At 37.3% G+C, this 14,243-nt stretch overlaps 1 protein-coding gene across 1 annotated transcript; it reads left to right on the top strand.

Moving 5' to 3' along the window:
* The first annotated feature begins 370 nt into the window (after positions 1-370).
* LOC149162483 (uncharacterized) lies at positions 371-1,714 on the top strand. The gene has a single exon (XM_089435189.1). The coding sequence runs from the start codon at positions 371-373 to the stop codon at positions 1,712-1,714; it is 1,344 nt and encodes a 447-aa protein (XP_089291315.1).
* Positions 1,715-14,243: the final 12,529 nt, after the last annotated feature.

The raw sequence follows: 14,243 nt of genomic DNA, 5'->3' as shown, positions 1-14,243 counted from the left end.
AGAGATAAGATATCCCTGCAAGAACTTAAGATTACCGCCTCGCTTGCCCGGATGGTCACATAAAGAGTGGCCCTGTCCCCACAAACCAAAAAACTCCTCAAAAACAACATAATTTCCCCACCCCACACTAACGTCTTTCAAGGGAAATGGCAAAAGTTGAAAAGCTACTTAAGGCGGTGCAAATATCTTGAAATAAAGAGAAGAGTATCCCCACCTTCGAATGCCTATTATACTAGATCAGTGAGTTCTGCGATCTGATGTAGTGTAGGGTTTAGTGGTTCTGCATGAGGGTTCAGGAAGATTCAAGGGGTTTATCTCGGGATTTAAGCCTTCGATCGGATCAGTAGAGAGACTGTAAAATTGAGGTGCAATGGTTGTGTCTTCTTCACCTTCGACAGATTTCTCTTTCGAAGCCCAAGAATTAAGTTCGCTGTTATTGAATGCTTCCTCATCATCGTCTGATATTTTGAATTCATGTCGGGTCGTGGAATCCTTCATCGATAGGCACAGCTGGGATCAGACCAGGAATTTTTACATAACATGCTTACCCGTTCTACTCCGCAAGATCTTCGGCTTCGAGGAGGTCTTACAGCCGTCCGGCATTGGCGGATGGATCGCGCAGACCACTGAGCATTCCGCGAATGCGGTCGTAAATCTTCTCTCGCCGTCTGGAGCTTTGTTTTCGTCAATCTTTGCCGCATACGAGGAAAATGTGGTTCGCTATGTGTTTCCATCCGAGCGCCTTCCGGCGTGGATTCGTCACATGCTTCAGTCGGAGAGGGGTTTGTATATCTTATCTGAAGTCTGCCCTGCTTTATTTAAAGACCGACTGAAGGAGGATGGCCATGGAGGAGGATTTCAGGTGCAGTTGAATGCATTTGAGTATTTTATGTTTTGGTTTGCTTATTACGCTGTATGCAAAGATAATGATATTATGCATCGTTCGGATTCAGATGACATGAAATTGGGGTTTAAGAAGGCTTCCCGGTCTCGTTTCGAGAAATGGCCGTCTTCTCTGCATAGTTTGCACGGTAGCCATGACAATGGAAGGCCTGTGAAGTTCAATTCTAGCCCTTATTTGCATCTTCTGAATTTGTATCTACACAAATTTGTTCCTATATCTGATTTTTGTGCTCCCAGTGTGTCTGTACATCATTTTTTCGAGGAGAATCCATCGATATTTTCTCGCGCCGAGTTTGTTGTTCATACCTTTGTACAGTTTTGGTTAGTGAATGACGATTTTTCGCCCTTACCTTCACGGGTTTGCCAGTCTTTTGGTATTTTGTTACCTGTTAATAATCGATATCATAGGTATGGTCTCCCTAGTGTAGAAATCACAGAGGCTGTGAAAATACTGGTCAATTATGTAAGCAGTACTTTGTGTTGTCCTCAAGAAGAGTTGAATTCTGGATGGAGAGCTGCATCACAAATGGATACCTTGAGATTGAGGTCATTTTCCTTGCCACAGAGTAGTTTGGTTGTGCCTGCTACATGGTCCCTTATGTTACAGAGGCCTTTGTACAGATTTATATTACGAGCTTTCAGTTATTGGCCAATAGGTGCTTGTCTGAAGAAGGCTACACACATTATTGATCTATGGTTGGATTATTTACAGCCTTGGAATATTGGTAAAGAAGGCGAAATGATGCCCGCTCTCGAAGAGGATCATTATTTGGAGGCAGAGAATAAGATGCTTAGGGATAGGGATCAATGATTGTCTCCACTTTCAGGTAGCTTGCTTCAAAAGCAAAAGACTGGTACTGATTCTGTGTGATCATTAGTAAAAAGAAGCACGAAAGAAAGTTGTTATGGATATAATGATCATTGGCAAAACTATGTTCTGGCTAATTATCCTTTTTATAGCTCTCTTGTTGTTCAGTTTCTTGTATTTGCCCACAAGTTCGTTCACATCAATACCAAGGCAGTTCTTCAGATGACTCACAAGGTGCATTGCTCTTTCCTTTATTCTATTATGTCTTATTGATAATAGCAAGGAATAGATGAATAAACTTTGACACTTCAAGCAAGACCCCATGTTTATTTAAAGCAAGATCCAATGGTGGATTAAAGGTACTTATTTCGAGGTAGGATCAACAATTAGGATTATTATACCTAGGTTTTGTATCTAGAAAATTCAGACATGAGGAATTTACTTTTGGAAGTGTGAAAATCAATTAGTTGGAACTTCCTCTTGCATGGGAATAATCACATAGCAGGAAAGGAGAAAAAGTGTTGTCCAGATCCGAATGTAGATTGCTGCCTTTTAAATATTGAATTTGCCTTGCTGTCAGTGCTATATTAACATAAAAATTCAACATTAACAACAAATGATCCATTCCTGATAGATTAAGTTATGAGCAGTCTTCATGCATGTAAATGTAGGCTTGAATTTGATATAATTGTTTATTAGTTTAACAGACAAAAAATGTCCTTGGTTTATTTTATAGGCGTTTAAACTATCTTTCTTATTTTGCACTCAAATGCTTTGTATGTGAAAATTACGTCGTGTTATTGAAACTTAATTTGGTTGTTAATTCAACAAACAAATAATTGTCTGTGGTTTAAATTAGAGACATTTAGATTAGCATCTATTTTTTGGATCTCAAATGCTTTGTGTCTGAAAAATACCTATCCAACTTATTATTTTATGTTGACAAATTCATTGTAGTTTAAATAGTTGTAGACAAGATTTCCAATCAAATAGCTAAGCACACCATCTATTTACAGTCTTTTGTGGAGGGTCATTTCCATAAATTATCATGTCTATTGCTCGAGAAACAATGGGTAAATTCAGCCTGATGTCATTGCACTGAAGTTACTTCTATTTGATAATTCAGCGAGCAATTTATATGCTTCATGTTTTGGACGAGTTCTGCAAAGAAGGATTGAGTTTTGCATTTTACATCTGATAGGTACTTCGCTAACTTTGTATAATGGGCATAGATATTGAATGGATATGGACAAACTTGTGATCCCAACCCAAACCTGGTTTGACTATGCAATTTTGAAGAAAATGTTTTTTGGTATATTCTTATGCACTGTCAAGGGTTCTCAACACAAATTGGGAGTGATCATGTTTGCTGTCTTTATAGTATAATTGGGCTAGGAGGCTCATTTTACAGCCCAGTGTGAACGTGATGTGTAAGTATGTCCGTGCTCAACTTGGACTCTAGAGTTGACATGTGTCCCTCTTAAAATAAAAATAAAATATTCTCTAAATAGAAAAGTAATGTTGGCTATAATAAAAAAGAAAAAAAGAATATGCTATACATGTTTAATTAGTTATCCATTTGACCTATAATATAATTTCATGTAAAGTAATTAGAAGTAAAAAAAATTATGCGAGTAAGATGTTTAAACCTTATACTTTTCAAAAAAATAAGTTAACACTTTATATAAATAAATTACTTGAAGATCTATATTAATAACTTGTGTGAATATCAACTTATGTGAATCTGTGCTTAAGATGGATCCATGCTGGTAAATCATAATGCTTTTCTGACCAAAAAATGTCCTGAATGTGTGTAGTAAGACTTGAAGATCTATATCAATAACTTATGTGAATATCAACTTATGTGAATCCGTGCTTAAGATGGATCCATGCTGGTAAATCATAATGATTTTCTGACCAAAAAATGCCCTGAATGTGTGTAGTAAGTCTGTTGCTTTCAAAGAAAATTGAAGTCCTAAGTTTCTCAAATCTTTCCCTATAACTGTCTGGATAATGTTGATATGCCAATAGTCGGCATTCGTAATCCATTCTCAAGTCACATAAGAAGTGAGTGAAACTCAATGTTACTTAGGTGGATCATGGTTGGGTGGGCAGTGGTCTTGCCTGAAACCTTGCGTTTCCTGCCAAGTTTGATGATTGTTTTTTAATGTCTTATTGAATATGTTCCTGGATTTCAATATTTCACTGTTTTAGCTTGATCTTCTAACAAGTTCACTTCTTTGATAACGGTAGCAGTTGGTGGTTATTATTTCTAATTTGTTTCTTTTATCCAGATAGAAACAATACTTGAAATCCAATTTACATTCGTGCATTTTCGTTGTATTCTCATGATCACTTTAATTTTCAACAGGTTTGGTATTTGGCTGAGATTTATGTCAGTTTATACTGGAGTTCATAGTACATGTATAATTTTGTTTGTTAATGTATTTTTTGACAAGTATATCAAATGGGATTCAAAAGGGTGGACTGGGGATATTCACAGTTGAATTTCCATGCGTATTTCATTGTATCATTAGAACTGAGATATGTAATGGCAATAACATCTTTTTCTGAACGTGTCCTTTGCAGTGTTACCTCTATTCTTTGCTTTTCCAGAAAACCGGTTTTATAATTTGTTAAAGTCTGTTGTACTCTAATATAATATTTTGTTTTCATCTGTAGGTATTAAGTGTTTTGGTATCTTCAAAAGAGCTACTGTGTCTTATTCGAAGCATAGATTCGACATACAATGATGTGAAGTCGGGAAGTGCGCCATGCTGTTTTGACAGTTTGCATAAGGTTGTGCCTGCCATCCGAGAGCAGCTACAGGTCTTCCCTCTATGACCTATACAATGTTCTGACGTAGGCTACCTTATCCAATGCACCATTTTTAAAAAGGTTTTGTTTGGAAAATGCCTCATTATATTAAGATGTTTCTTTGTGACTACTACAGGACTGGGAGGGTGATTTATCAAATTTTGAGAAAGGCCATCAAATGCTAAAGGTAAGTTTTGTGAATAGTTTCTCTTTATCTCTTTCTTTTTGCAAGACTCATTTGGTTGATGGATAGGTTTATAATTTTTTCTGCCCGTACATCAAAATTGGAACCTTACAAAGATAATTCCTTACAAACATTAATTCAACAAATTTTTTTATTTATGCCATTATAAGGAGGTAACTGCATCAGTAATTGTTTATATTAATTTTCCCAGAGAAATATGTTCCCTTAACTTGCCCACATATTAACTGTTCCAAGTGAGGAAGTTGGTACATTGTCAGAGTGATGGAATCCCCCTTTCTCCCTCCTTTCCCTGTATTTTTTTTTCTGGGTGAGGAATGGAATTGACTTCTAGTTGAAATACCAGCTGGTAACTGGACAAAACTACTTGGGAATAGATCCTGTAACCTCCCTAGGTATTATGCCTTCTGTAGAAAGGGTTGGGCAAACTGAGCTATACTATTGTGCTAAGTGTTCATTACATATGTACAAACATGAAATCAATCACTATCTTTATTGGGATTTTCTATAACTATAATGGAAATGAATTCTATAAATCTTCCATACAAAAGGTTAGAATGACTTTAAAGCTCAGGTAGCTGGACATTATTTTATTCAAGAGGAGAGCTGTGTTGGAGTAGATTATTCCTCAATTTTTTGACCACACTGCAGAGCTCATCTTCAAGGTATAATTGAAGTTTGATTAAATTTGGGCTGGATAATCTTAGCTGGATAATAACCTAGTTGTGATTTAATTTTGCTAGTTGGAAAATAATCTGCCATGGTCTGGATCTTCAACTTGTCATGACGATGAACCACACTTGTTGGTTTGGAACGCGTCGACAAATGATTTATGATGTGATTTATGCTGAAAAATCTTCTCAATAATTGAGTTTCTAAACTTTATAGATGATTTTTATTTTTTATTTTTGAGAGGGGGTGGGGAGGTAATTTAAAGGCCTTTTATTAACTGTTGATGATCACATATGATCCAAACTTCTGTATGCCTCTGGTCTGCCACTAGGGAAACCGGACCATTGGCAATACAGGAGGTCTGCTGTCCAAAAATATACATTTTAAAAAAATATACTGAGTTCTAAAAAAGCCTACAGTGCCTTGGCTTAACAGCCACAAAATATAACACATAATCCTACTATAATAGTAAAGATAGAAAACATAAATTTTCATGAGGAGACTAGGAGGTGGAAACCTCCACATCTATGGGTTCTTGATCACTTGGACTGTCTAGATGAGTTGGGCCTTGGCCATGCAGTAAGACTGCTTTTATCCTTGTCAAATGCTTGTCCATGGCTTTAAATTCCAATTGCATCATGTTCATCATCATCAGAATTTTGTTTTTAGTATCATTTTTGGAAAGGAGTACCCTTCCCTGCAACTGTCTAGTTGTAATGGGACTGGTACATCTACTCTTGATAGATGACCTTTCAGAAATGAAGCAGTGATACCTCTCAAATTTCCATTGCCATTTTCCCACCCTCAAATGCTAGTTCCAACTCACACGGCAATTGATGAGCTTTCGAGGTTATGTATGCCCTGAGGAGGCCCTGCTGCAGATAGAATCCACCTCAGAAGTGCGTGCCCTGGCCAACTGAGGAGTAAGGACTTGACGAGAGGAAGAAAATAGAGAGACCTGAGTAGGAGCTGATCCCAAGAGGAGGGTAGCCCAAGATGGTCTGGTCCCTCTCTCACACCACACCTCGACAAAGCCTCACACCACCATAAACAAAACCAGAAAAACCATAAAGCAGCAAGGAATAACAGAGGATGCCCTGGATTCAGCATAATCAGATAGAAATTGCCATTCATGAATAACATTTACCATCATGAAACAACACAATGTGCCTTTGCAAAGCTTCCCAAATCTGAACTGAGACCTTTCAAAGATTGCTTTTCTCATGCGAGGAGTTTGGTGGAGAGTAAAAGCATCATCTGAGATAATGAAGGGACGTACAACTGTGTACACATTCTCATGAAGTGGTGTGGTGGGCACATCTACCTTGCTGGGGTTAGATGAAGTTAATTTGATGTAAAGCATCAAAGAGGAAACATGACATCAATGACTAGTTAAATGTGTTGTTTAGAAATTAGACAAGGTTAGAGAAGGTTATATTGAAATTTCACATTGGGTTGGCCTATACTTCTACCCCTTTTTTGGTTTCTTCTCTTTTTTCAGCTTTTATTTGTTTACGCAGAGGAGAATTTGCATGTTTGCAAAATGATGCTTTCAGAAACATCTTCATCCATCTGACAAATCTATAATTTCTCCATAAGTATACAAAAATGGTGAGGAGTGTAGAGTTCCTAAACTACTAGTCTGTCTGATCTTCTGCTGTTAAAACTTAAAGTTAGCTCTAAGAGTCTAAACAAAACAATTTGATAGTTAATTTTGTATGAATTGAAACTTCTGTGTCTACCTTAGATAAAATTTTACTTTGAAGCACATCGTTGTAGATTATACAACCTTTAGGCATACATATTTTCTTGATTATCTCTTCTATTTTTTGCCTCACACCAGATACTTCTAATTGATTTATTCCAAAGTGTGTTTCCATCAATAGTATCAATAGATTTTCGTATAGGGGACCTTGCTAAAAAGATCTTGCATTCTGTCCCTCGTACCTTATTTAAGAAATGCCACCCATTTCCAATGGAGTAGAGGCCACTTGTTTTCATTTTTATCTCTCCAAAGGATGTTTCTAATGATGCTCTCTAGATATTGTATAATTGTAGCAGGGGCCATTAGAATGTTGCTTTGATAGAGGGATATCTGATAGGATTGGCCAGTGTCCAGTCTCTTGCCGTATGTTTCAAACTTGACAGGTAAATAGGATAGGCCAATGGGATTGCTAACTTCATCAGTGTTGATGAGGTAGGGATGTAAAGATTGCCCTATCTCTTCTATTTAAGAAAAGCCCCATCTCTCGTCCGTCATGCCCATGGGGGAAGTTCAGTTTAGGTTTCAGCTTATTGTATAATACCAGTGTCCAGTCACTTGCCTTATGCTTCAAACTTGACAGATAAATAGGATGGGCCAATGGGATTGCTAACTTCATCAGTGTTGATATAAGGTAGAGGCGTGAAGGTTGCCCCTGATAGAGGGTATTACAAGTAGAGGAAGGTTCTCAACATGGCATTACTAAGTGATTGCATCCATCTAGAATTTGAAGAATTATATATTTTTGCTTGTCTCTGCATTAGATATGTCTACTAAATGCTTCCAGTTAATGGGGCATTGATGTGAGCATTCAATATATTTTTATTCTTTATCAAAGTATTCTTTTGTTGTATTTGTATTTTTCAATTTATGCCTTACGACGTTTCCTTTGCAACATCTGGTGCAAATGCTAGTATATCTTACCTCATTTTATGGTTAACATTGTATAACAAAAACATGCGTTGTGTTATGTAATTAATACTAACATGTAATATTGATTTTTTTTGTCAGAATGCTATAGGTAATGATTTCCAAGACGATGATCCAAATTATGTTCAACATATATCAGGAGATGATGAGGATGAGGATGAGGATGATGGTGGTGAAGGAGGAGATGATGATGATAGTTGCGGTGTTGGTGATGATGTGGATCAGAGTAATGAGGATGGTCAAGATGATCATGAGGATGATCTTGGTGGTGGTAGCTAGGCATGCACATGCATTGTTTTTTATGAAGAAATTATTGTGTAGAATGACATTGTTATGTTTAGATGGGTGTTGTGAATTTACCCTATATCAATGAGACATTTTGATTTTGTAATCATACGATGAGTTTGATTTATGTATGTTGTTAATTTATCGTAGAATAACGATATTCATGAAATATTTTGATTTGTTAATCATATTTGAATTTTACTTGTTTTGATTAAAAATAATACTGATTTTATTAGTATTATGTTGCTATTTTATACATGTTTTGAAAATTGTTAATGACACATTGTTATTTTTTGGGTGGATGTTGTCAATTTCTCTTAAATTTCTTTACAAATGATTTTGAATTGTGATATCTGCTTTAATGATATTTAGAAACTATCATATATTTCACTATGAATCTATAAAGGGGGTCATATATGTAAAGAAAAATATACTCTATATAAGAAGTCAAATGAAGATGTAACCATGGATGCAAAATTGAAAGTAAAATTGGATGTTAAACTAGGAATTAATACAAAATGCAAAAAATTGACATACAAAGTGTTTTAAATTAGAAGTGAAAAATTGTGCAATAGTTGACACAAAGAAGGGAACAAAACATGGCATACAAAAGGATATCAAATTGGGCAATAACAAGGACACATAAATGGGCACCAAATTAGATGCAAAAAAAGACAACAACTAGATGTAAAATAAGATGCAAAGTTGAGCGTTAAAAAGAAGCAAAAAACGTTACAAATTAATATGCCAAATGATGATGCAAATAATGGTGTAAATTTGGGATGCAAACTTGGGTGCAAAAAAGGAAAAAAAAAGATGTAAGAAAGACATAAAACAAGATGCAAAATGGGGCTGAAAAAAGGTGAAACCAAGGATGCCATATTGGATGTAAAAAATGATTCCTAATCACATGCAAATTTAGGCTCGAACTCAGACACAAAATTATATGCAAATGTGGACAAAAAATGAGGCAAAAAAAGATGCAAATTTGGATGGTGAAAACGATGTAAAACTGGACACCAAAAAAATGCAAAATTGGATGAAAAAGTCGGTGTAAATAATGGTGCAACATTGGACACAAGTAGACACAAAAAATGGTGCAAAAAGGGGCATAAAATAGCTTAAAATTGGATGCAAAACTTGGTGCAAAAACAAATACAAAAGTAGACGTAAAAAATGGCTCTAAATTGAATGTACCATTAGACACAAAATAAGATGCAAAGGTGGACACAACACATGACTCAACATAAGATGCAAATATAAATGCAAATTTGGATGCTCAAAATGATGTAACATTAGATGCAAGAGATGGTGTTAAAAATGATGCAAAATTGTATGAAACAAATGACGCAAAATATGGTGCAAAATGAGATGGGAAAAATGGAGACAAATCAAACGTAAATGTGGATGTAAAAAATGGTCCAAAAAAAGATGCAAAAATGGGCACAAAAATGGATGCAAAATTTGGTGCTAAATCAAATTCAACACATGGTGCAAAGATAGGCACCAAAGCTGGTGCAAAAATAGAAGCAAAAACTAGTGTAAGACTAGATACAAAACCTGGCGTAAGACTAGATGCAAAAACTGACACAAAATGGATGCATAAAAAGACGTTAAATTGGATTCAAAATACAGTGTAAACTTGATGCAAATGATGGTGCAAAAATGGAAGCAAAGAATGTCACAAAATAGGAAGCAAAAGAGAATGAAAAATAGATGCAAAAAATGACACAAAACTAGAAGCAAAACCTGTCATAAAATAAGATGCAAATCTTGGTTCAAAATTTGACGCAAAAAATGATGCATAGTTTGGTGTAAAAAATGATGCAAAATCTAGCGTGAAAAAGGATGAAAAATCAGGTGCAAAAAAGGACGCTTTAAAAATTGTACAATAGAGCCAGATTTAGCGCCAGGTTGCTCATCACAATTACAAAAAAAATGCACTAAAATCTGGCGCTAAATCTGGCGCAAATCGCTGCTTTTGTTGTAGTGATATTAGGGAGATTTCTATATAATTTGAAGTTCGATAAAAGGATTTTGTTGGGTTTTTGAATGTTTTCCCATGTTTTTGGGATCTCTCCAAATACGTTAATGCGATGCGATATAATGTTAGGACTCTGGACACCACATATCTCCACAATGGTATGATATTTTCCACTTTGGGCCTAAGCCCTCATGGATTTGTTTTTGGACTTTACCCCAAAAAGCCTCATAACAATGGAGATATTTGTCCATCCTTATATACCCATGATCCTCCCCACTTCTAGTCAATGTGGGACTTTGGTCGTATACTCTCCCCTCAAACAAAGAACCATCTAGCCTCCCCTCAAACGATTATCCATCCATCCACTCTCTACCAACCAGGATTCTTCGCTCCAATGCATTGGAAGCACACGCCTTACATGGAAGCACCACCTGCCTCGAGAGCTTGCTCTATTCTAGGTCAACTCCTCTTCACCGTGTTGGGACCAAGACACGTCCATGAAGAATCTGGAGCACACCACCTGTCTAACCGAGCTCATCCACGGATCCCATTGTGATATTACCGAGGCCCACCACCTTCGTTCGACATTCTAAGGATTCATCCACTTGGCTAACTTTAGGGCATGGCTCTGATACCACTTGTTAGGACTATGGACACCACATATCTCCACAATGGTATGATATTGTCCACTTTGGGCCTAAGTCCTCATGGATTTGTTTTTGGACTTTACCCCAAAAAACCTCATACCAATGGAGATATTTGTCCATCCTTATATACCCATGATCCTCCCCACTTCTAGTCAATGTGGGACTTTGGTCGTATACCCAACATATAATGCCTAATGGTGGACCTCATAGGGATTTTAGGGGTGATTGAATGGGATTTCAAATCTGAAAATCATGCCCGATAATGTATTTTGTAGACATTCTCTGTGTAATGGGATTTTCTTAATTTTTGGGTTTTCTACCTATGAGAAGGCCCCGAAACCTCTGTAACCACTCATCATCATCATGCCACGCTACAAGCAAGCATTATTACAGGCAATGATGCATTTTGAAACCATGAAGCTGCAAAGCTAGATGGCTAGTCAAACTGACAAGAAGCAGGGAAGCCACAAAGGCGTAGATAGATGATGATATGTAGATAAATGGCTGGGGTAGCCGAAAAGCCAGAAAAGTACCTCAAAGGAGGCAAAATCAAGAGAGCGGATAGGAGAGAAAAAAAAGAGCTAACGCACAGAGAAACTAAGGGAGTATTTGGAGTCACTTGGAGGTCAAGTGAAAAGCCAAAGAGCTGAAAATTGTAAGAAGAAAAAGCCAGAGCCAAAGAAGCTAGAGCTAAAGAGCTAGAGCCAGAGCCAAGAGCCAGAGCCAAAGAAGCTAGAGCTAAAGAGCCAGAGCCAAAGCCAGAGCCGAGAGCCAGAGCTAGAGTCAAGCGCCAGAGCCAGAGCCAGAGCCAGAGCCTAGAGCCAGAAAGTTGAGAGCTTCAGAGCCAGGGGATAAGATGGTGTTCTGAACCCATTGTGTTCTGTGTAAACCAATGGAGTTGAGCATGGATCTTGTAATAGAACTTAGACCATAATCCCAGAGAGCCTAGTTGAGTTGGCTAGAGCTCAAGGAGACATAGCCCAAGAGTTTTGGGTGAAATCCAAATTAATATTGTTGTTTTGTGTGTTTGTTTTATTGTTGCATTATTTATTGTTATATGTATTTACATATCAGCATAAGCAGGCGAACTTACAACACATAACAATTTTGAAATCAACATAAGCATACACCTATATTTTCAAGCATATTATCAATTCCACATTGGTTAATCAATAAGACTTGGGAATATTTAAAGCTTTGGAAGTGGGAGAGGTTCTTTTAAGTTAGACAAGAAGCCTAAGTTCCCCATTTTCAGATCAGGTAGTATCAGAGCTTAAGATTGGTTAACCTCAACTTCAAGAAGGTGATATTAAAGCTGGCTATACCAGAGCAAGTGGTATTAGCTCATAATGCTTGATTGACAGAGCAAAGGTTGCTTGTCTCAAGGGTGTTTGAAAATCAAATCCTTGACTGATTGATTGTATGCTTATTTGCAAACTTACTATTGTTTGAGTTTATAGAGGTGAAGGGAAAGCTATTGATAGCTCAGTCCAGGAAGGACAAGAAGGAAGAAGGGCTGAAGGAATTCTTCTATCCCAAAGGATTGCAAGGAAATCCTTAAAGCATAAGAGGTTTGTTTCAAAGGTTGCTTAAATAAGCTCTTTGTTAATCTTGTTTGAAGTTCTTTTGTTCACTTTGTATAATGAAAACTTCTACAAGTGAGTCCTCAAATTCTTCTTTCTTCACAAGCTTCTTTGATGAAGACTGTTAGGATATTCTGACAAATAGGAAATAGTTAAGTACAACTTGGTCTAGTGTAGAGTTAGGTATAGAGTTAGGTAAAGTGTGTTTCTTTACCATTGTACATTTTGTAACTTACAATCCGACGGTCACGATATGTAGTGATCCGACGGTTCATTCTCTCCTCGGTATTACCGACACTTGATCCGTGGCTTGACACCCGATTGGTCCATGAATTCTATTTAAAGCGCATGGAGGGTCATTTGTAGGGTAATCCGTGCATGAGAGAAACATATGTAAATTTTCATTCTTTTATTAATAAATTGCCTGAAGTGGCCGTGTTGGCTCAGGCCGTGGACTGTTTCCCTCTTTGAGGGTTTTAACCACGTCAAAATACTGGTGTATTGATCTGTGATATGGTTGTGATCGGTGTCCTTTTGGTGTTCTGTCTGAGGAACTTACCCTGTAAATTCCTACATGGTATCAGAGCTATTTGAGGGCCGCGTCCGTTGGTGATCCAAATCTGAAGCTGGTAGAACTTCATCCGACTGCCGTTTCCTAGATCTGTTGTTTCTGACTGCTTTCGGGCCGAGAGGACTACTCTGTTGTGTTGGGACCATCTGTTCTAGTGAGGAACCCCTTTCGTTTCACGCGAAAAGGTTTCCGGTAGCCCTAGCTGCGTCATTTTTAATATCTGGAGGTATACAATGATTATTTGCAGTTTACTATTATTTTCTCTCTGTTTATTTCGGTTTCGGTTTATTTAGCCTTTTTATTACCGGATCTATACCTTTCATTTATGCGTATGCTCTTTGCCCTGCGAATCTGATGCGTATGCTCTTTGCCCTGCGAATCTGTGCAATCTGGGCAAATCAGAAATAGAAAGGAAGGATTTTTCTCATGCGTATGCTCTTTTCCCTGCGCCTTAGGGTGATCTCGGAAAATCAGAAACATTGAGGAAAATATTTAGTTTCCGGCCAAAAATAACTTTGAGCCACAAGGTTCATTTTTGAAAATATTTAGTTTTTCTGCTAAAGCTAACTTCGAGCCATAAGGTTCGTTTTCTTTGCATGTCCGTGTTGGGTTTTGTGTTTTTTGTTTTGTAGGGAAAAAGAGCTTTCTCAAAGCAAGCACGCAACCCAAAGCACCCCCCCCTCTCTCTCTCTCTCAAATTTTTTGTATAGATCAATTGGTTCAAAGCTATTTTAAGAGAGTAGAGGTCTTGGGTTCAAGTCTCCATTTTGTGGGGGTGGACTTTCTCATTTCCGCACATTCCCGCACTTCGTCGGCAACTTCAACAACTGTTTTTCAAAAAGCCATAACTTCTTCATCCGGAAGCCATTTTCAGAGCCGTTTTTTTAAACCAGCCTAATTTTTCGAGCTCTATCCATTGGAACACTTATTTTCAGCATCTTTAGCTTCAATTTCCATTGAAATGGAAAGTCAATACCAAGTTACCCTTGACAACACCAACTACTTCCAATGGTTGGCTTACATTGAGGATTTACTTAGAAGTAAAGGTCTCTTCAGAATAGCCTCAGGCCAAGAAAAGA

Source organism: Pinus tabuliformis, chromosome 5_2 (genome assembly GCF_031772625.1).
Source record: "Pinus tabuliformis cultivar Carrire ecotype Pingquan chromosome 5_2, CPIR1, whole genome shotgun sequence".
Lineage (NCBI taxonomy): Eukaryota > Viridiplantae > Streptophyta > Pinopsida > Pinales > Pinaceae > Pinus > Pinus tabuliformis.
This window is presented reverse-complemented; position numbering and strand designations above follow the sequence as displayed.